General features: G+C 42.2%; 1 protein-coding gene across 1 annotated transcript in view; it reads right to left on the bottom strand.

Annotated features, from left to right (window-relative positions):
* The window catches only part of LOC137436117 (adhesion G protein-coupled receptor B3), a 999412-nt gene that overhangs the window by 324225 nt on the left and 649852 nt on the right, over positions 1-25335 (bottom strand). Inside the window, exon 7 of the mRNA XM_078786591.1 lies at positions 9710-9904. Coding sequence (XP_078642717.1) covers positions 9710-9904 — 195 coding nt within the window. The remainder of the gene's footprint in view (positions 1-9709; positions 9905-25335) is intronic.

The following is a 25335-nucleotide window of genomic DNA, read 5'->3' as shown; positions in this document are numbered from 1 at the left end:
ACGATATGTTGATAAAAAGTCATAGCAATCCAAGGGGTCAGGAATTTAACATCCTCAGTAAAACATGGTTCGTGATCAAGTGTCACCTGTTAAATTCATGTTAAATTCATGACACATTCAAAAAGTCTTAAAAAAAAAAAAACCTCGAAGTTACAACAGTTCAAATCCACAGCATTCTGTCTCACTGAATGGTGTGCAGATGTGGTGCATTTACCTCTGAGCTGTCAGATCTGCGTTTCATTCTCAACTCAACTATAAACTGTCCGACGGGTGCTTTGCAGGAGGGATGTTCCGTTAATGAGTGCACTGTCACTCCTATGGATGTTACGATGGGGGAGCTGCCTGCTTGCATTAGCTCGAAGATGTTAAAAATCCCACGGTACTTACTCGCGAATATCAGGCCAGTAATTGCCTGCATACCCTGCTGGGTTCCAAATTCCTGCATCAATGTGCACATCATCAACATCAGCACAGCCACAGTAATGTTGCAAACAATCGGCCAATTTAGGAAAACGAATCCCAGGTCAATATGCGTTTGGTATTGATGAGGTACCACATGTGGTATTTAACCAGAGCAAATTCCTTATTACAAACAACAACGTTCCTTATCGTGTGTATGACAATATGACATCATACTCACCATTTCAGCATTGTATTTTGTGGGCTAAGGCTCCTGGAAGTACTGTAACATAAATAATGCACACAACTATACAGACAGAGGCCCAAAAAGACCGCAATTGTCTTCACTGTCAATTGCAAAGCAAAGCACGCAAAGAGCAAAGGATGAAAGACCAGAAAGGAGGAGGGGGAAGACAGACCATCGACCTGTCTGCGATGAGAAAGTGACAGGCCCAGACACGGCTTAAGTGCTGGAGATTCCAATGATCAAGAAGGCCTTGGTCTCCATGACGGAAAGCTGAGCAAGTTGTAAGGCAGGGACGAGCGCAGGGAGGAGACCAGTACACCATCAACATCGCGGCCTTTAACTCCGTACAGCAAAATAGTAAAACCACAGTGGAGGCGATGACATTTTATGTCTTTTTCTCCTTGTCTATATCTATATCTCGCTCTCTCTCCCTCTCTCTCCAAATATATGTATATATATATATATATATATATATATATATGTGTATATATATATAAATATATAAATATATATATATATATATATATATATATATATATATATATATATATATATATATATATATATATATATATATATATATATATATATATATATATATATATATATATATATATATATATATATATATATATATATATATATATATATACAGTATATATATGTATATATATATATATATACACATACAGACTTGGCATTTAATATGGAATATTTTTTTTGTGGGGGTGAACTTACTTTTCAAGATGACTTAGAACCAAAAGTTCATTGGAATTATGTTGAAATTATTCTAGATTTTGTTAGTGACCTTTAAAAGAAACAAAAACCACATTTGACATTTCGAAGCAAATAAATTGATCCTTGAAAGTGATGTAAACTGATATCGAACTCAATTCACGGACAGTACTGTGTTAAACTTCTGTGCGTTTTCCAGAAGTATCTCTGTATTTTGCACATTAGCCAAAAATTCTTTTTAACAAAAACAAAAGTTAAATTACGACTGGGATTACGGACAGTAAAATTACAGTTCAGTACTTTGTGTAACCCCCACGAGCATTCAGGAGAGCACGTACACGTTGAGGCATGCTGTTCACGAGATTTGCCAAGGTTTGGACAGGAATCGCTTGCCATGCAGCTACAATAGCCTGCTGCAATTCACGCACAGAGGCAGGCTGCTGGTCAAAGTTGTCGATTTGACGCGTTAATTCTGCCCACAATTTCTCTATCGGATTCATATCCGGGAACATGGCAGGCCACTCCATATGCTCTACACCACGGTCAGCAAGAAAGTGTTGGATCATGTGAGCACGATGAGGCCGTGCATTGTCATCTTGGAAGACAAAGTTTCCTCGAAAGGCTGCACGAGAGAAGCAATGTTTCTTCCAGAATGACCCTGTGCTTGAACTGGTTCAGGTTTCCATCAGAACAACCAGGTCAGTTTTGCCCCCTGCATGAAAAGCAGCCCAAACGGTCACCCCACCACCTCCAGCTTGGACTCTTGGCACAATACAATCTTTGTTGTAGGCTTCATGCATTTGTCTGCGCACTCGGACTCGGCCATATTGACGATAGACCAGAAATCTAGACTTGTCACTGAAGATCACGTGATTCCAGTGTCCTGGCTGCCATTGACGGTGCTCTCTGTCCCACTGCAATCGGCGCTGGCGGTGTTGTCTGGTCAGACGTGGGTTTCTCAGGGGACGCCTGGCACGATAGCCTGCTTGAACCAGTCGTTGGTTGACTAGCCTTCTGGATACAGGCACATTTGTCAGTTGCTGCCACTCAGCCCTAAGCCGATTAGCTGACTTGGTACGGCCATTGCGGACTAACCGGTGGAGCTGGCGATCATCCCTCCTTGTGGTTCTGCGGGGACGTCCTGACCTCGGTATTGGAGTAGGGACACCCCTCTGAGCATTTCGTTTCAGGATCTTTGACACCTGACCTTGAGTGATGCCATACTGCCGAGCAATAGCATGCTGTTTCATGCCGGAATTTTGTAAAGCCACCACTAAATGACAAACAGCATTGTCGAGTTGACGGACCATTTCCAGGGGAAGCGGCAATAACTTTTGTAGACGTGCAGCAGTTGTTTTCCACGAATACAGAACGCAACAACCCTTATATACCCGATTGTGAAGCCAATCGTCAAATGTACCTGTCCGTACATTTTGTCACGCCACCTGTGATATAATCCTATTATTGACTTCTTGCTGCGACAGACAATCAGTGACATGGTTCTTTTAACAAAGAAATCACCGAAGGGTAAAAGAAACTCACCAGATTGATATACCGTGTTCAGAAAGTAAACCCAAGTCAAGAAAAAAAAAATATTCCATATTAAATGCCAAGTCTGTATATATATATATATATTTATACAGTGCATTCAGAAAGTATTCAGACCCCTTCACTTTTTTCACATTTTGTTATGTTGCAGCCTTGTGCTGAAATCGTTTAAATTCATTTTTTCCCTCATCAATCTACACTCAATACCCCATAATGACAAAGAGAAAACAGGATTTTAGAAAGTTTTGCAAATTTATTAAGAAGAAAAAGCTGAAATATCACATTGACATAAGTATTCATACCCTTTGCTATGACACTTGAAATTTAGACCAGGTGCCTCCCATTTCTCTTGATCATCTTTGAGATGTTTCTACACCTTCAATGGAGTCCACCTGTGGTAAATTCAATTGATTGGACATGATTTGGAAAGGCACACACCTGTCTATATAAGGTCTCACAGCTGACAATGCATATCAGAGCAAAAACCAAGTCATGAGGTCGAAGGAACTTCCTGCAGAGCTCAGAGACAGGATTGTGTCGAGGCACAGATCTGGGGAAGCCTACAAAAAAATCTCTGCTGCATTGAAGGTTCCCAAGAGCATAGTGGCCTCCATAATTCTTAAATGGAAGAAGTTTGGAACAACCAGGACTCTTCCTAGAGCTGGCCGCCCGGCCAAACTGAGCAATCGGGGGAGATGGGCCTTGGTAAGAGGTGACCAAGAACCCGATGGTCACTCTGGCTGAGCTCCAGAGATCCTGTGTGAAGATGGTAGAAACTTCCAGAAGGAGAACCATCACTGCAACACTCCACCGATCTGGGCTTTATGGCAAAGTGGCCAGACGGAAGCCTCTCCTCAGTGAAAGACACCTGAAAGCCCGCTTGGAGTTTGCAAAAAAGCACCTAAAGGCCTCTTAGACTGTGAGAAACAAGATTCTGTGGTCTGATGAAATGAAGATTGAACTGTTTGGCCTCAATTCTAAGCATCATGTCTGGAGGAAACCAGGCAGCGCTCATCACCTGCCCAATACCATCCCAATGGTGAAGCATGGTGGTGGCAGCATCATGTTGTGGGGGTCTGGGGCTGGGACTGGGGGACTGGTCAGGGTTGAGGGAACAATGAATGGAGCAAAGTACAGAGATATCCTTCATGAAAACCTGAAACAGAGCGCTCAGGACCTCAGACTGGGCCGAAGGTTCACCTTCCAACAGGACAATGACCCTAAGCACACAGCCAAGACAACGCAGGAGTGGCTTCGGGACAACTCTGTGAAGGTCCTTGAGTGGCCCAGCCAGAGCCCTGACTTGAACCCAATCGAACATCTCTGGAGAGACCTGAAAATGGCTGTCCACCGACGGTCCCCATCCAACCTGACAAAGCTCGAGAGGGTCTGCAGAGAAGAATGGCAGAAAAATCCCCAAATCCAGGTGTGCAAAGCTTGTCACGTCATACCCAAGAAGACTCGAGACTGTAATCGCTGCCAAAGGTGCTTCAACTAAGTACTGAGTTAAGGGTCTGAATACTTAGGTCAATGTGACATTTCAGTTTTTCATTTTTAATAAATTTGCAAAACTATCTAAAATCCTGTTTTCTTTTTGTCATTATGGGGTATTGAGTGTAGATTGATGAGGGAAAAAATGAATGTAAACGATTTCAGCATGAGGCTGCAACATAACAAAATGTGAAAAAAGTGAAGGGGTCTGAATACTTTCTGAATGCACTGTATATATATATATATTGTTACGGATCTCTACGTCGGCCTTCTTCCCCTTAAGAAGGGGGGATTAGTTCCCTTGTTTGTGACTGACCGACGTGAGTCCTGACGCTGCACAGCTCCCTCCGGAGAGGCAGGGGCGCAACCCCGTTCGCGACCGCGGACAGATGTTAATTGCCGAGCGGTTTAGCAACCGCGGCACGAACTATTAACAAGAACTAGACCCGATTCCTATTCGTTGGCCAAATCGTGCCACAGGTGTCCAATGGGGAAATCACTAAAGCGACCGGACGAGCATGAAGAAGAAGAATAAAGGTAGGAAATACAAATATAATTTATTACTAATATTTACACAATCAAAGGAACCAAGGAGAAGGAAAGATAATAAAATAATTTACAGAAGGATGGAAGGACCAGAAGACACAGAGCAATTATTAACTTACCTAAACAGTCTTACTTAACCCCAGGACAAGACAAAAGACAGACTACGGTCAGACTCACACGAATGGATTGATGAGGCCAGGCACGGATGACTGAAAGGGGAGGAAGGTTCGGCTGGACACGGGAGGACGGCCGGGCCGGGAGTGAGCAGCCGCCGCCCTTCCTCAATCGTGTTCGCCCGGCGGCGTCGCTTCGCAAAAGTTCAAAGCTGCCGTGGTCACCACTGCGGTTGTCTCAAAGCTTCGATGGTCCCCAAAGTTGCGATGGTTCCAGAGCTGCGGTGGTTTAAAGCTCATGGGTGCTTCTATCTCCCTGCTCAACTCGGCTCAGATGGGGTGCGTCGCGTGCTCTCCAAGGACTCATCTCTCTGGGGGCATCGCGGGACGGGTTATATGGACCACACCCTCGAACCTTCGCGAACCTCCCCGATCGTTCTCTCTCCGCCCTTTCAAGCCAAACCCCTCGTCCTTGGTTGGTTAATCGGGGTTGGCTCACTCCTCCTTCCGATGACGAGGGCGGAGACATGCCTTTCTTCTCCGAGCTGACCACATGGGTAATGGCGACAATGCAGTTGGCAATGGAGGCTTTGAACTTGACAGGGGATTCTACCTTATTTCAATTTGATGCAATGCAGAGTCAACTAATGGGAACAGAGCCTTCAACTCCATAGAATAAGGAGATAACTATTTAGAAGGGTATATGATTTGCTACGTGTATGTATATGGAGTAACTAGGAGGACGACCTGTTACCTTTACACTGCGGAGGGTGATATTTACAACAATTCTCATGACACTTACAACAATACAAAAAAAACACAGGATTCTCAAATCCGCAACAATATATATATATATATACATACATACATACAGGGTGTTTCAAAAAGATTGATACAACTTTAGCTTCCTGCCATTTCTTTGTTTTTTGACCTATGCAGTTTTCCTTTACACAGTTTGGTGGTGTTATCGTGGTATTTGTTCCCTGGGATTTATAGCTCCGTAGCTGAACTATGCCATTGACAGTGGAGCAGAAGACAAAAGTGGTGGCTCTGTGGTATGACACTAAATCAACAACCACAACAACATTTTCTGGGGGGTAGGACCACCTGAGGAGATCACTGAGAGGTACCTGAAAGGGCCTAAGGTCATATGCTTCTGCGCCTTCAATGCCAGATGGGGAATGCCATGGCCTTACTGGTTTGAGAATGACAACTGTAGGATGGTGACGATCAACGGTGAGCGCTACCAGGCCATGCTCCAGAAGTTCTATAATGATGTAGCCCAAAAGGTCACCCCAAACCAGCTCAGCATGACCTGGTTTATGCAGGATGGTGCACCCCTCCAATACAGCTGGTGACACCATCACTTTCCTGCATCAGCTCTTCAGAAACCGCCTCGTTTCCCTGGGTACCGCTCTGTCTACGTCAACCGCCCTGCCACACTAGATGATCTGAAGCAGGAGGTGTCAGACTACCTCCAGGCAGTGCCACATGAGACCTACAGGAAAGTTGGACAGAACTTTGGAGTCAGGATCAATGCCTGTCTGAACCGCGGAAGGACTCACATCGACGTCAATTACAAGGATTTTGCAGAAATACCAATTTCAGACCTTGGGCTCTCACTAACTCTCGCAGTGACTTATTGCAATATCAATCAGTGATAGAAAACACCATGTCGTAAGCTTGCAAGAAATGTTTGGTTCACGTTCCTCAGGTTTCTGTTTCTTTGTAAATAAAAGTTTAAAGTTGTATCACTCTTTTTGAAACACCCTGTATATATCTTTGTACCTATGAGTACGAGTTTTCACAAAGGCCAATGAGCATCAAAATCGAGGACGATGAGGTGATGTCATTTGATGTCGTCTTACTCTTGACAAATGTCCCAACTGATTTGGCTGTCAAAGTGAGACGAGAATGTTTTGAAGGGTCTGAGGATTGGAAAAGGGATTGCTCAACAGCCGGCTAATACCAGATGACCTCACCGGATTGCTGGAAATGTGTCTAGACAGTGCGCCATTCATGCATGATGTGGTGCATTAGAAACAAACCTTCAAGCTACCGATGGGTTATCCAGTATCTGCAGTTGTATATAACCTGGTAATGGGAGAGTTGGCATGGAAAGTTTTTGCAGTTAACAATGATTGGTCATCACGATACTGGCAAAGATACATTTGCCATTTTGCACCGGGACAAAGTAGAACACCTCCGAGAAAAAACTTGGTGAAGTATACCCCAGCAATAAATGGAGAATGATCGAAGAGTGGTCTTTTTGGATGTGGAGGTGCACCGGCAAGGAACCTCCAGATGTGGAGGTTCCTTGTAAACGTCAGTGCATGAAAAACCAACACACACCAACAAACTGATCGATTTTAATTCATGCAATAACATCTGTCATAAACACAGTGGTGCTCGCACACAAGCATCCCAGGCATGGACCATTTTATCATCCAAAGATGCTGCAATAAAAGAAATAACTAAAGAACAGCATATATTATCGAACATCAGCTACAACAAGAGATTACTGCCTGGATTCAGAAACCCGAACTGCAAAAACAACAAAAAATAAGAAATGATTAGTCCATGTTTGTTACCATATTGCCCTGACCTCTCGGAAAGTATTGTGAATGCAATGTGAGGTGCACCAATTAGAGTGGCCTATACACCACTACGTACCACCTGCAAGGTTAAAATCAAATGAAAAGACAATATTCCAATTGGTGACAAATTGGGAGCGGTACATAAAGCCACCTGCAATGGGTGTGGTGAGGCATATGTTGGTGAAACTAGGGGGAATCTAAATTTATATTTACCCAGCACCATACACAAACCGGACACAAATTTGACCTGGAAGGAACCCATTTATATTTGGCTCAACACCCACTAAATATCGACAATTGGTTCTCGTTGCCTGACATACAAAATAATAGGGAGGTGGTTTATTTGGAGATATCCTACTATGCATCGTTTTTGGTCCCATCTCCCAAAGGTGAAGAATCACTTAAAAAATTAAATAAATCTCAAATCCGAATCCATATTCAGATCTTTACCAAAATCGAAACTGTTTGTCCTTGTCAGACACCCAACCGGTCCAACAAGTTTCGTCCAAATCCGTCTACAACTTTTTGAGATATCCTGCTATGTATCGTTTTTGGTCCTATCTCCCAAAGGTGAAGAATCACTTAAAAACTTCTCAAATCCGAATCCATATTCAGATCTTTACCAAAATCGAAACTTTTTGTCTTTGTCAGACACCTAACCTGTCCACCAAGTTTTGTCCAAATCCATCCACAACTTTTTGAGATATACTGCTATGTATAGTTTTTGGTCCTATCTCCCAAAGGTGAAGAATCACTTAAAAACTTCTCAAATCCGAATCCATATTCAGATCTTTACCAAAATCGAATCTATTTGCCTTTGTCAGACACCCAACCGGTCCACCAAGTTTCGTCCAAATCCGTCCACAACCTTTTGAGATATACTGCTATGTATAGTTTTTGGCCCACTCCCAATGGTGAAGAATCACTTTAAAATTGTAGTAGCCTTTTCCGGATCGTCACCAAAATCCAAACATTTCGCCCTTGTCGCATACGCTACATCTCTGCCAAATTTCGTCCGAATCCGTCTTCAACTTTCTCAGATATCGTGTTCACAAACAAACGGACAAAAAAACCAGACAGACAGACAGTGGTGAAAACATAACCTCCATCCACCTTTGGTGGCGGAGGTAACTAGAACAGCACTCGGTACAGCGCATACCTCCATCAAGCTAAACAGTTTACGTTTTGTATCCACTGATAGGCCAGATCTGGATTCGGATCTGAACAAAAATCGAATCAGCTAGTTCTTGTCACCGAACCAACTCGTCCACAAACTATTTATCGTTTTTGTTCTGATCACTCAATGGTGAAGAATTACTTTAGGAATTTAAAAAAAAAGAATGATCGGGATACAGATTCGAATCTTCACCAAAATGTAATCAATTCTTCCTTGTCACACACCCAAACTCCCCACCAAGTTTCGTCTGAATCCATCCACAACTTTTTTGAGAGATTGTTCTATATATTGTTTTTTTCGCCTCGTCTTTCAATGGTGAAGAATCACAAAATTCTCGGATCTACATCCGGATCCGGATCCTCACCAAAATCAAATCAATTTGTCCTTGTTGCAAACTCAACCTGTCCACCACGTTTTGTCCGAATCCGTCCAAAACTTTTTGAGATACCCTATTCACAGACAAATAACCAGACAAACAAACAGACAAATAGATGGGTGAAAACATAAACTGTGCTCACTATTGTTGGTGGAGGTAAAAATGGCTTTTCCATTAACATGAATTGATGTTGTAAGAGTCAGGCCGAGTCAGGCCCACCTCATAAATTAGAAAGTGTAGTGCATTGACTATATGTCAATATGTTACCAGTGGTCATTTATTAGGAGTGATCAAAAGGTTCTATGGAAATCAATTCCAAAAATAAAAAGTTTAATTATCAACACAACACAACTGGCCCAAGGTTAAGCACTCATAAGCAATTGGTTTAGATATAGAGGGCATAGAGAGATGGAGAAAATGACCATTGGGTTGCACCAAAAATAAGGGCTTGTGCGCAGCTGCACAAACACACATACACACCTGAATATCTTCTGATGATGGGTTGTAGCTGGCACGGATGAATGTTTGAGTGATGTTCGACAAGATCTCCACAGAGGCAAGAAGGTCCCCACTGTACACCTGCCTCTTGAGCGACAGCTCCAGCAAGTCTTTGGTGACTCGAGACATTCCCTCTCCAGCCAGAATTCGATGTCCTTTTGACAAGTACTCTAGAATCTGTAAATACAATTCACCCAAGCACAGGTACTGTTGGCAAATCGTTTCCCACTCACTAACATCTCACAACTTGTTTTATCTTGCAAACATATCCATTTATAAATGGCGGGTCATGCACCATACTCATGTTGAATTTGTTAAATGTGTGATTTCAAAAAGTCAATACAATCATGATCAACCGGTATCACCACGAATGGCATCGACCCACCTTATCCACAAAATCAAGGAGTAGATGGCAGTCTAACACAAACAATCTGTGCTGATGCACAGCCTCTTATGGAGAATATGTGACAGCCTCTCATGGAGAATATGTGACAGCCTCTTATGGAGAATACGTGAACAGCCTCTTATGGAGAATACGTGAACAGCCTCTTATGGAGAATGCATGAACAGCCTCTCATGGAGAATGCGTGAACAGCCTCTTATGGAGAATACGTGAACAGCCTCTTATGGAGAACACGTGAACAGCCTCTCATGGAGAATGCGTGAACAGCCTCTTATGGAGAATATGTGAACAGCCTCTTATGGAGAATACGTGAACAGCCTCTTATGGAGAATACGTGAACAGTCTCTTATGGAGAATATGTAAACAGCCTCTTATGGAGAATATCTGAACATCCTCTTATGGAGAACACGTGAACAGCCTCTCATGGAGAATGCGTGAACAGCCTCTTATGGAAAATGCGTGAACAGCCTCTTATGGAGAATATGTGAACAGCCTCTTATGGAGAATATGTGAACAGCCTCTTATGGAGAATACGTGAACAGCCTCTTATGGAGAATACGTGAACAGTCTCTTATGGAGAATATGTAAACAGCCTCTTATGGAGAATATGTGAACAGCCTCTTATGGAGAATACATGAACAGCCTCTCATGGTGAATATGTAAACAGCCTCTTATGGAGAATATGTAAACAGCCTTTTATGGAGAATATGTAAACAGCCTCTTATGGAGAATATGTGAACAGCCTCTTATGGAGAATATGTAAACAGCCTCTTCTGGAGAATATGTGAACAGCCTCTTATGGAGAATATGTAAACAGCCTCTTATGGCGAATATGTAAACAGCCTCTTATGGAGAATATGTAAACAGCCTCTTATGGAGAATACGTGAACAGCCTCTTATGGAGAATACGTGAACAGCCTCTTATGGAGAATATGTGAACAGCCTCTCATGGAGAATATGTGAACAGCCTCTCATGGAGAATATGTGAACAGCCTCTTATGGAGAATATCTGAACATCCTCTCATGGAGAATATGTGAACAGCCTCTCATGGAGAATATGTGAACAGCCTCTCATGGAGAAGATGTGAACAGTCTCTCATGGAGAATATGTGAACAGCCTCTCATGGAGAATATGTGAACAGCCTCTTATGGAGAATATGTGAACAGTCTCTTATGGAGACTACGTGAACAGCCTCTTATGGAGAATACGTGAACAGCCTCTTATGGAGAATATGTGAACAGCCTCTCATGGAGAATATGTGAACAGCCTCTCATGGAGAAAATGTGAACAGCCTCTCATGGAGAATACGTGAACAGCCTCTTATGGAGAATATGTGAACAGCCTCTTATGGAGAATACGTGAACAGCCTCTTATGGAGAATACGTGAACAGCCTCAGACCTCACACCAACAGGAAGGGTTTGAATATTAAAAGCCACTGATCTATTCCTGCACATGTTAATTTGAGAGAAGCAGATAATCGAGGTCATTCAACGTGACAAAGTCTGCAGGCAACTCCTCCATGTTTTGTTTATTATCTTTGAACATAAGTAGTAGAAATTACTTCCTGATTACCTAAACTGGCCACCAGTTTAGAGTAATCAGCAGAAACCAATATTACATGTTAAATACTGTATAACCCTCTGGCATTGTGATCCTTTCTTATCCAAACTGATAAAACTGCTGTTTAGCACAAACATTCACTTTAACTGTATTATACATGTCATGCTCTAATGATCACATTATTCATGATCAAGTCCTATTGTGCAACAACCATTTTCCCATTAGATTGTGATCATGCTGACAGCAGAAGCACTTAACAGTACAGTCAAGTGATTAAAAAACAATTTTTATTGATTCCCAATGACTTGATGATGCATAATGTTGAGAACTAATCCACAGACGAGTTGTTTGTGTCCTGAGCATAATCTGATATTTTATGCTGTTCCTGATTCTTGATATTGAAAGCACTTCTTTGGGATGTTCTGCAGTTGTGATATTGAATAAAATGCTTGTCTGTTTTTTTTTTAAGGCAAGTAAGCATGGAATTGTAATTTTAATAATGCGATTTATATTTCTGTTATTGTGAAACGCCTTCCAATTCTGCTTCCTTGATACATGTTCATCTGAATATATAATGTAAACTGGGGTGCAGTGCATTGGGACATCTCCTTTCGCAGCTGCTCTTTGCCAGATTATTATGGGTTGGACGGACGGACGGACACACACACACACACACACACACACACACACACACACACACACACACACACACACACACACACACACACACACACACACACACACCTCCTTCTCCCCAACCACCACAATTCATATTCATTGCCTCCTCGTTTCTGGTTACATGTTCAGAATACTGAACATTCGCATCAGAGCTCTTGCTCAAGATATAGATGACACTTTGAAATGACAAATGTTCAATGTACTGTACATAACTACTGAGAGATATGTAGTTGGGGCATTGAAGAAGAAGAATACAGTATCCTCTCTGAACAATTATAAACATATTTATTTTGTAAAAATAAATAAATAAAAAACTTTGAAATGAAATTGTCCAAAGCTTGCCACTCAAATAACTTTTTCAAGAACACACTAACAATTAAAAGTGTAAATCTGATCTACAATATTATCAATTAAACACAGTGGACAGCCAGAATAAAATGAACACCCCTAATTGTACGCAAACAATATTTTCACAATGGGTTTATCAAATTAATCAAATACACTGTATATATTAGAATATGGTAGCATGCCTTGGTCAAAACAGCCAGATCCAGATATTGTTTCAGCTCTTCCAATATCACTGAGCAGAAGTCAAGTTTTCTGTAACTCCCCACCCTTGTATTCCAAGATGTTTTTGATGCCATTCATGTCAGAGCTCAGTGGAGACCAGGGAAAAAGCTGCATCCGATTCTGTCTCTTTCAGACAGGTAGTTATGTAGTTAAGGACCTATGGCACCATCTTTCTGCAGTAGTTGTATTCCATACTGCAAAATGTCTTGCTGAGAAAAAATAAAGCCTTTTCTAATATATATATATATATATATATATATATATATATATATATATATATATATATATATATAATCGTTAGATTAAATAAGACGCGGACGTAGCTTCAGGACGTCGATCTTTAATTGTCGACGTCTTGAAGCTACGTCCGCGTCTTATTTAATCTAACGATTATTTATTCAATACAAATGAGATGCCCTGCTCGTACTTTGGAGTTTCTACTATTTCTTACAGTTATATATATATATATATATATATATATATATATATATATATATATATATATATATATCTATATTATAATAGCCGTAGATGATTCTGTCTGTCTGTCTGTCTATCTGTTGGGTGTCTGTCCGGGGTGTGGCTTACTCGGTTTGCAGAGTCGCTCCACCCATAGCTCCACCCATTCTGGGAGTGGCTATAAACAAATATCCACCATTTTATTAACTCGCATAGCTTTGAGTCCTGTTTTGTAGGCCCGTGGTGTCTTGCTCTCCCCCAGTTTTATTTCAAATCAAATTCGATAAATCATTTCATTTTTCACAGTCGCTAACATAGTTTTAGACTCGGTTGAAAAAAAAACGGGAAGAAAATCCGATGAAAGTTGCCGTTATAGAACGAAATGAATTCTCAAAGGCCTGTAACTTCAAGGCCATTGAGTCTCTCTCACGCCTTTATCTCCAATCTAACTCACCATATGATTTCATTTTTATCGATGGTTTTACTTTTAGACTCGGTGTCAGCAATAATTGAGAACAATCCACACACGCGGGAAAATGCAGAGATATATTTTTTAAAATCGCGTCATGGTGTATCATACACCGCCCAACATGACCCCGCCGGCAATGTGTCGATATATATTAAAAATTCGCTTTTGCTTTTCCGTTATGATATATTACTATTTCGTTTGATGATAGTCGTCACAAAAACGTCAACAATGATGCCGACATATATTTCTTCGTTTTTATTTCATTCAACATATTAGCCGGAAGTAAAATATGTTTCAGGAAATTACCGAGAGATATTTCTTCGTTTTTTTTATTAGTTATGTGCGCATACACTTTAAATAGGTTATTTGAAATCTTTAATTTTCCACAAACATTCCACACACGCGGGAAAATGCAGAGATATATTTTTAAAATCGCGTCATGGTGTATCATACACCGCCCAACATGACACCGACGGCAATGTGTCGATATCTATTTTAAATTCGATATATCATTTCATTTTTCACAGTCGCTAACATAGTTTTAGACTCGGTTGAAAAAAAACGAGAAGAAAATCCGATGAAAGTTGCCGTTTATAGAACGAAATGAATTCTCAAATGCCTGTAACTTCAAGGCCATTGAGTCTCTCTCACGCCTTTATCTCCAATCTAACTCACCATATGATTTCATTTTTATCGATGGTTTTAGAGTCGGTGTCAGCAATAATTGAGAACATTCCACACACGCGGGAAAATGCAGATATATTTTTTAAAATCGCGTCATGGTGTATCATACACCGCCTAACATGACACCGACGGCAACGTGTCGATACATATTAAAAATTCGATATATCATTTCATTTTTCACAGTCGCTAACATAGTTTTCGACTCGGTTGAAAAAAAACGGGAAGGAAATCCAATGAAAGTTGCCGTTTATAGAACGAAATGAATTCTCAAACGCCTGTAACTTCAACTTCAAGGCCATTGAGTCTCTCTCACGCCTTTATCTCCAATCTAACTCACCATATGATTTCATTTTTATCGATGGTTTTGGACTCGGTGTCAGCAATAATTGAGAACATTCCACACACGCGGGAAAATGCAGAGATATATTTTTAAAATCGCGTCATGGTGTATCATACACCGCCCAACATGACACCGACGGCAACGTGTCGATATATATTAAAAATTCGCTTTTGCTTTTCCGTTAAGATATATTACTTTTTCGTTTGATGACAGTCGTCACAAAAACGTCAACAATGATGCCGACATATATTTCTCGTTTTTATTTAATTCAACATTATTAGCCGGAAGTAAAATATGTTTCAGGAAATTACCGAGAGATATTTCTTCGTTTTTTAAATTAGTTATGTGCGAATACACTTTAAATAGGTTTATTTGAAATCTTTAATTTTCCACAATATAATTTACTTGCCATTTATCATTTGATGATTACGAGACAAATTCCTCTTGAGGATCGTGACAATTCATGCGCTGCGTGGAAACTTCTATTTCCAAAATGAATGAGACGATCGATGAAGAACGCAGACTTGAACAGGATGCAGCAAGAAAACGAATGAGACGGGCGAACGAGTCATCGGCGAACGTCAATGCAAACTTGCGGGGTCACCCGTGGGAATCCCACGGGCATGGATGTGTGTGACATTTCGACATATTGAGTTAGATGCTGCACATTCATTTTACAAAATGGTTACTGGCAAGTCATCAGATCCAGAAATGGTGTAAAAACCACCGTTTAGAGGCCATTTTTCCCCGCAAAGCGGGGGTTGGCCTTTTTCGGGGACCGTGGTAGTTGTTGTTTTTTGTCCCCTTTTTGAAGCAATGTTTTACGGCCGGATGCCCTTCCTGACGCCAACCCTTTTTGCCGCCTTCAACGACAAACAGGGAATTACCAGTGAACTGGTACTCAATTAGCCGACCTCGGAAGGATGACAGGCTGAGTCAACCCCCCTGGCATTAATTCGGCGATCGACCGAGATTCGAACCCAGGATCCTAAGCCGGCACCCTAGCCGCTAGCCCAACACAGAAATGGTGTCATGAACACAATTTATTTACGCACAAGCACAAAAGCAAGACGGGCCGATTTCCGATTCCGACGGGCCGACGGGCGAGACGGGCCGATTTCCGATTCCGACGGGCCGATTTGGAGCAAGAAAAAGAACGAGACGGGAGAAAAAGGAGAGAACGAGACGGGGAAAGCCGATTGGAGAGGCGAGTGAGGCGCGATTGGAGAGGAGTGTGAGGCGCGATTGGAGAGGAGTGTGAGGCACGATTGGAGAGGAGTGTGAGGCGTGATTGGAGAGGAGTGTGAGGCACGATTGGAGAGGAGTGATTGGAGGGGAGTGTGAGGCACGATTGGAGAGGAGTGTGAGGCACGATTGGAGAGGAGTGTGAGGCGCGATTGGAGAGGAGTGTGAGGCGCGATTGGAGAGGAGTGTGAGGCGCGATTGGAGAGGCGTGTGAAGGATTGCAGAGGAGAGGAGTGTGAGGGATTGGAGAGGTGAGGGATTGGAAAGGAGAGGGATGTGAGGGTTTGGAGAGGAGAGGAGTGCTAGTGAGAGAGAGTGCAGGTGAGACAGGAGTGTCAGGTGGAGACAGGGAGAGTGTCAGGTGGAGAGGTGAGTGAGGGGGGGTCACATATTATGTGAATAACTAAATTCACACCATTTCTGGATCTGATGACTTGCCAGTAACCATTTTGTAAAAATGAATGTGCAGCATATAAACTCAATATGTCGAAATGTCACACACATCCATGCCCGTGGGATTCCCACGGGTGACCCCGCTAGTATATATATATATATATATATATATATATCTATCTATATATATATATATATATATGGTAAGTTTCTTTGCGTTTCAGTATATATATATATATATATATAATATATATATATATATATATATATATATATATATATATATACTCGTATATATATAAATATATATATATATATATATATATATATGTATATATATATATATATATATATATATATATAGATAGATAGATAAGTACATATATATATATATATATATATATATATATATATATATATATATATATATATATATATAATATATATATATATATATATATATATATATATATATATATATATATATTATATACTGAAACGCAAAAGAAACTTACCACCTTTGAAACCTTTAAATATCAACAATAACACTGCGTGTAGTAAATGTGTGAACTTATTTGTGGACAATAGTGTCCTCACTGTCAGACAAAACGGTCACGGATGGTCACTTGAACCTTCAATGGTCACTTCATAGCACAGCTGTTGAACAACCGTTTTGACTGTCAGTGATTAGCCAAGGGGTACGGGATGATTTTAATGAGCTGCACGTGATGTCTTGATATTGGCTTTAAAAAGGCCAGTGCAAAATGGGCATTTTGACCGAAAAATTTGACCATTTTGACCAACTTCAAAAAGACCGAAAATGCAAAAAGAAACTTACCACTTGTTTGAAATGTAATAAAATTGTAACAGTTCAAAATAAAACAAACCAACAATTGCTAATTGAAACATTGGCATTTTATTGATGACATGTCAAGTTTTTGACCAAGATACACCATCTCATCAGTTTGTTCTACAGTACAGAACAGCACAGGATGCAATGTCAGTCCCCTTTCAATAGCGTGTGTGGCCACCATTGTTTTGGATACAGGCAGTGCATCGTCGGCGTATACTGCCTACCAGTCTTTGGATGGATTGCTGCTGGATTCTGTCCCACTCAGTCCTCAATGTCTGAAGCAGCTCTGCCCGTGTCCTGGCCCTGCCAACTACGCGTCTCCCAAGCTCATCCCACAGGTGCTCTATGGGATTCAAGTCAGGGGAGAGCGCAGGCCACTGCATGGTGTTGATGTTCTCACCTTGGAGAAATGCAGTGGTAAAGCGAGCAGCATGGGGACGAGCGTTGTGATGCTGAAAGGTTCTCAATTCTGGGTGGTCCAGCAGGAATGGCAGCAGATGAGGTCGCAGGATGTTATCCACATACCACTGGGCGTTAAGATTCCCATCCACAACCACCAGTGGCGTCCTGTACCGGCCTGATATGGCGGCCCACACCATCACACTTGGGCGACCCCACCTGTTGGCTTGACGCACGCAACAATCGGCATATCGCTCGCCAGTTCTTCTCCAGACACGCTCACGCCCATCAGGACTGTCCACACAGAACCTTGACTCATCGCTGAAAGCGACCTCGTTCCACTGCACCAAGGTCCACCGCTGATGCTGCTGGCACCATCTCTGTCGGTTGCGGCGATTGGCAGCCGTCATCACGGGGCCTCTGTATGGTCTTCTGGCAGTCGGACCATAGTCATGCAGTCGTCTTCGTGCAGTATCATTGGAGATCCGTGGGTTTGCACGCCCCGGAGTTTCTGCCGCAGTGCGGGATGTTGGACGGAATCGATCCCGCAGGTGACTTCGGACCATCTGCCTGTCCTGCCTTGCAGTGGTGACTCTTGGCCTCCCTGATCGAGGTCTGTCATCTGCAGAGTTGTGGAGGGTGTCTCTGTCCACCAGGGCCGATATCGTCTGGTGTGAACAGCCAAGGCGACGTGCCACCTCACGGTAGCTCAGTCCGCCTTGCAGCATGCCCAGGGCACGCTGCCGTTGATTCCTTGACAATCGTAGCATGTTGATTGAAATGCCCATTTTGCACTGGCCTTTTAAAGTCAATATCAAGACATCACGTGCAGCTCATTAAAATCATCCCGTACCCCTTGGCTAATCACTGACAGTCAAAACGGCTGTTCAACAGCTGTGCTATGAAGTGACCATTGAAGGTTCAAGTGACCATCCGTGACCATTTTGTCTGACAGTGAGGACACTATTGTCCACAAATAAGTTCACACATTTACTACACGCAGTTATTGTTGATATTTAAAGGTTTCAAAGGTGGTAAGTTTCTTTTGCGTTTCAGTATATATATATATATATATATATATATATATATATATATACACAAAGAATTAAGTTAAGCACCCCCCCGTTTTTTTTACAACCTCGCACATTACAAGTTTGTTGTCGTCAAAACAGTGTAATATACCCATGATATTGCTATATTTTCTGGAGAAGTGATATTATGGTCACATAAAAACATAACAATCATGCCGTTTTCAATATTTTATTCTGAATAATTTAAGGTGAAATTTTTTGGGAATTTTAGGCATATTTTCACCTCAATTTAAGTATGGAGCTATAGGTCCATCACGGACAGTGTGGATGACGTTTATGTTTTCTAACGTACAGTCATTGTTCTGAGAAGACCTCTAGCGATCTTTGCGTCAATAACGTGTGTAGGACCCACGTGATCGGATGGAGCAAGGTGCTGTGACAACCATCCCCTGGCCTGCGTACAGTCCTGACCTGAACCCCCTCGAGCACGTTTGGGACATGTTGGGACGACAAATTGCGAAGATGGTCCCTCCAATAGCCAATCTGGATGAATTGGAACGTGCATTACATCGGGAATGGAACAACCTGCCACAGCAACGCATACGACGGCTTACAGGGTCTATGAGACGTAGGGTTGAGTCAGTGATCCGATCACGTGGGTCCTACACACGTTATTGACGCAAAGATCGCTAGAGGTCTTCTCAGAACAATGACTGTACGTTAGAAAACATAAACGTCATCCACACTGTCCGTGATGGACCTATAGCTCCATACTTAAATTGAGGTGAAAATATGCCTAAAATTCCCAAAAAATTTCACCTTAAATTATTCAGAATAAAATATTGAAAACGGCATGATTGTTATGTTTTTATGTGACCATAATATCACTTCTCCAGAAAATATAGCAATATCATGGGTATATTACACTGTTTTGACGACAACAAACTTGTAATGTGCGAGGTTGTAAAAAACGGGGGGGTGCTTAACTTAATTCTTTGTGTAATATATATATATATATATTGTTGCGGATATGAGGATTGTATGTTTTTGATTGTGTGTATTGTATTGGAAATTGCTGTGTAACATTGTTGATTATGGCCCCTCCTGCCTCCAGAGTTGTGTAAAGGTAAAAAGGGCGTCCCAGTAGTTAATTCCATGAAACACCACATTGAAGGACACTATAAGACCCTTGTTCAGTAGTTTATATCCTTATTATGTGTTTTAGAGTAAGGCCTTGTCTTCCAGTAACATGACACTCCATTGCACCAAGTGAAAGAGATAGATTCCCTTCATTCCCATTCCCAAAAACCTCCATTCCCCCTTTCGTAATGGCCAAGCCTCAATTTGGGAATTACATCCCCTCCAAAGCCGCCATTGGCCACGAGGCAGGATCGGAGAAGAAAGGCGGGTCCCCACCTCGTCATAGAGGGGAGGGGTGAGTCAGCCCCACTCAACCAACCACGAACAAGGGTTGGACTTGGAGAGGGTGTGGAGAGAAATATCAAGGAGGTTCGCGAAGGTTGAGGGGCGGGGCCTATATAACCCGCCACGGGACGTTCCCCAAAAAGTCGTGAGAAGAGAGATGGGCAGAGAGGAGAGATGAGCTGAGAAGAGAGATGAGCTATGACAAGAGCTGAGTTGTGAGGTCCAAAAGCAGAGATCATCCAGGGAAGCGCAAAAGCCTGCTATTCGTCACCTTGCTTGCCAGCGGCAGCGTCCCCAGCAGCAACACTCGACAGCCGTTTGGGGCCTGGACGGCGGTTTTGAGCAGGGCCACGAAGGGACGGCGGCTGCCGAACGCGCCGATCGTGCTGCCAGCTCCGGACCTTCCTCTCCTTTCCAGCCATTCCTGCCTGCAAGTTCCCCATTCGTGTACGTGAGTTTGTTCTGTTCATTCTGTCCTGGGTAGTCAATTAAGTCTGTATAAGCTAGTATTTTCCCTGTGTCTCTAAAAGCTTCTGTAAATTATTTTATTATCTTTCCTTCTCCTTGGTTACTTTGAGCCTGTAAATAGTAATAAATAGTAATCGTATTTCAAACCTTTCTTTTTGTCTGCTTGTTCTTCACATCCGTGTCGTCTTAGTCTTTTCCATATTGAATAGCTGTGAATAGCCAACGTCTGGGTGAATCGGGTGAGTCGGGGACCAACTGTTCGGCCGCGGTGCCTCCGCTCGGTAAATAACATCTAATCCGCGGACCGTAACAATATATATATATATACATACATATATATATACAGCATATATATATATATATATATTTTTTTTTTTCACAACTTGTTTATTCCATGTGTGCGTAACTGTGTTATTTTTTCTACATAATCTCCATTGTGTTCAATGCATTTTTTCCAGTGCTTTACGAAGACCTGGATTCCTATAAAAAAAAAAATTTTTTGGCTACTTATGTAGCCATTCGTGCACCGCCTCTTGGACCTCTTCATCGGATCGGAAAGTGTTTCCACCAAGTGCCTCTTTTAGTGGCCCAAAGATGAGGTAATCCAAAGGGACGAGGTTTGGCGAGTAGGGTGGATGAGGAGGACACTCAAAATGCAGGTCCTCGAGTGTTGCACCTGTAGCATGGACAGTATGGGGCCGAGCATTGTCATGCTGCAGCAAAACACCGGTAGTGAGTAGTCCACCACGTTTTGATCTGATTGCTGGTTTCAGATGATTTTTATGGAGGTCGCAATATGATGCACTGCTGACTGTGGTCCCTCTGGTCATGTAATGCTCTATAAGTGGGCCTCGGCTGTCCCAGAAAAGCATCAGCATCACTTTTCCAGCCGACGGCTGTGTGTGGAACTTTTTGGGCTTCAGGGAAAGTGAATGGCGCCACTATACAGTGTGTGTGTGTATGTATATATATATATATATATATATATATATATATATATATATATATATATATATATATATATATATATATATATATATATATATATATACACATACAGACTTGGCATTTAATATGGAATATTTTTTTTTGTGGGGGTGAACTTACTTTTCAAGATGTCTTAGAACCAAAAGTTCATTGGAATTATGTTGAAATTATTCTAGATTTTGTTAATGTGAACTTTAAAAGAAACAAAAACCACATTTGAGATTTCGAAACAAATAAATTGATCCTTGAAAGTGATGTAAACTGATATTGAACTCAATTCATGGACAGTACTGTGTTAAACTTCTGTACGTTTTCCAGAAGTATCTCTTTATTTTGCACATTAGCCCAATTTCTTTTTAACAAAAACAAAAGTTAAATTACGACTGGGATTACGGACAGTAAAATTACAGTTCAGTACTTTGTGTCACCCCCACGAGCATTCAGGAGAGCACGTACACGTTGAGGCATGCTGTTCACGAGATTTGCCAAGGTTTGGACAGGAATCGCTTGCCATGCAGTGACAATAGCCTGCTGCAACTCACGCACAGAGGTCGGCTGCTGGTCCAAGTGGTCGATTTGACGCGTTAATTCTGCCCACAAGTTCTCTATCGGATTCATATCCGGGGACATGGCAGGTAGTCAGGGCCCTTAGGGATATTTTGGGGCCGTTTGGTTCAAATTCTTCCAAAAGCACCAAATTAGGCCCAGATGTTGCCCATGCCATACTCTTTCGATTTTTGACGGGCGCGAAGACAGGTGCCCCCCCCCCCCCTGGGGGCCCCATATTGGCGAAATACTAAATGGCCGCCACCCGGATTAGAGGAAAATCAGTTAAATAACCAAAAGGGTTGGAATCATGTAACTTTTCAGGGGTTTTCGAGGTCGATGAATCCAATTATGATGTTATTTTGATGATTTGAGGTCAAGGTCAACCCTCAAGGTCATTTTTGAGTTAAACATGTCGGTTTTTGAGTTTTTTGGCAAGATTTACGCGAGGTTCACCATTTTATGTTTCTGGGTTGGGTAATCGAACTCCGTCCTTATTTTTGACAATTAGAGGGCATATTTACATGTCTATTTCCTAATTTTCAGGCATATGCAGTTCATCAGTCTAATTACAAAGGTACAGATTTTGATGTTTTATGAACTGTATGCAGTGTGCGAAATTAACGCCAGCCCGACAGCCCGTGGCTGGTAACTTTTGTCCCGGGCTGGTATCTTTATTGAGTTGCCAGCCTGGTGGTCTGGATAGATTTTGCCCTACACTTTCGTTTAAAATCGACTTTTTCTGTTGAAAATGCATGTTTCCCTCAAATTAATACTTTTTTCTGCGTTTGCAAATTGTTTTTGTTTATAGGATATGCATCTGACATTCGACGCAATTTATATTTTCTTTTGTGGTATTTGATTGGATGTGCCATTCGAGCGAGAGCCAATGAGGATACGCCTTATATACGCCTTATATACTTTTTATAAAATTTCCTCACTTTTCTGACAATAAAACGTATTTGGTGTCATGAAAATATTATTCACTAGTGTTTTTTTATTTAATTATTCGAGAAGACCTATAGTTGCTATTAGGTTTTTAGGGAGTTTATTCCTGAACACCTAAAATGCACCAATTTGAGTCCTTATTTTCATCTCAGTTCTTAGGGCTGGTAACTTTTTCTTCAGGCTTTTAACTCTCAAAAGTTACCAGCCCAAATGGCTGGTAACTATATGCCCCAATTTCACACACTGACTGTATGCCATATCCTTTTGTTTAATTTTTGTGCGATCATGATCCAGGTTCATGTATACATGATTGTATACATGTCATAAATATGACGTCATAGGTCATGTGACCTGGCGGCCATATTGGATTTTATGAAAACCTCAAAAATGGATCTCTGCCTTCATTTTTCGATCGATTCATTTTGAACTTTGACCACTTATAGTACGCCATGTGATTGGATGCATATCCTAATTATGACATCATAGGTCAGGTGACATGGCGGGATGGACCGGTATGGTCCCCGGATCATACCGCCCTTGGCGCCCGTCAAAAATCGAAAGAGTATGGCACGGGCAACATCTGCGCCAAATTTGATGCTTTTGGAAGAATTTGAACCAAAATATCCCTAAGGGCCCTGACTAAGGCCACTCCATATGTTCTACACCATGGTCAGCAAGAAAGTGTTGGATCATGCGAGAACGATGAGGCCGTGCATTGTCATCTTGGAAGACAAAGTTTCCTTGAAAGGCTGCATGAGCAAATGGAAGCAATGTTTCTTCCAGAATGGCCCTGTACTTGAACTGGTTCCGGTTTCCATTCGAACAAACAGGTCAGTTTTGCCCCCTGCATGAAAAGCAGCCCAAACGGTCACCCCACCACCTCCAGCTTGGACTCTTGGCACTATACAATCTTTGTTGTAGGCTTCATGCACTTGTCTGCGCACTCGGACGCAGCCATCTTGACGATAGACCAGAAATCTAGACTCGTCACTGAAGATCACGTGATTCCAGTGTCCTGGCTGCCATTGACGGTGCTCTTTGGCCCACTGTAATCGGCGTTGGCGGTGTTGTCTGGTCAAGCGTGGCTTTCTCAGGGGACGCCTGGCACGATAGTCTGCTTGAACCAGTCGTTGGTTGACTAGCCTTCTGGATACAGGCACATGTGCCAGTTGCTGCCACTCAGCCCTAAGCCGATTAGCTGACTTGGTACGGCCATTGCGGACTAACCGGTGCAGCTGACGATCATCCCTCCTTGTAGTTCTGCGGGGACGTCCTGGCCTCGGTATTGGAGTAGGGACACCCCTCTGAGCATTTCGTTTCAGGATCTTTGACACCTGACCTTGAGTGATGCCATACTGCCGAGCAATAGCACGCTGTTTCATGCCGTAATTTCGTAAAGCCACCACTCCATGACAAACAGCATTGTTGAGTTGACGGACCATCTCCAGAGGAAGTGGCAATAACTTTTGGAGAAGTGCAGCAGTTGTTTTCCACTAATACAGAACGCAACAACCCTTGTATACCCAACTGTGAAGCCAATCATCAAATGCACCTGTCCATACATTTTGCCACACAACCTGTGATATAATCCTGTTGTTGACTTCTTGCTGCGACAGACAATCAGTGACATGGGTTTACTTTCTTAACTCAGTATATCAATCTGGTGAGTTTATTTTACACTTTGGTGATTTCTTTGTTAAAAGAACCAAGTCAAGAAAAAAAAAAATTCCATATTAAATGCCAAGTCTGTATATATATATTGGAAGACAAAGTTCCCCCAGGCATATATATATATATAGTTGCGGTTTTGAGAACCCACACAAGTAACATCATTAAAGGTTAACGGTTGCACCCCATAGGTAGGCCACAAGCAACACGTAGGTCACCTTAGGACGGTAGTTATTGCTTAGTATGTGTTAGATAAGGCCATGTCCAGTAGTTGCATCTACGTTGTGTCAAACAAATAAGAGTAGGCCCCTCGTCCATTTGGCAGCCTCCCTCCAAGCGACGCCATTAAGCCCTCTCCAGTCTGTGCCCCATCGGCCCTCCCAATTTGTTACGCTCCTTGGCCAGCAGCCTTCGCTGCCCTTGGGCTTCTGCTCGAACCAGCCCAAAAGCCACGAGGTGAGGCCCGAAAAGGGGGCGGAG

The sequence above is a fragment of the Myxine glutinosa genome, chromosome 11, assembly GCF_964187855.1.
Source record: "Myxine glutinosa chromosome 11, kmMyxGlut1.1, whole genome shotgun sequence".
Classification (NCBI taxonomy): Eukaryota; Metazoa; Chordata; class Myxini; order Myxiniformes; family Myxinidae; genus Myxine; species Myxine glutinosa.
This window is presented reverse-complemented; position numbering and strand designations above follow the sequence as displayed.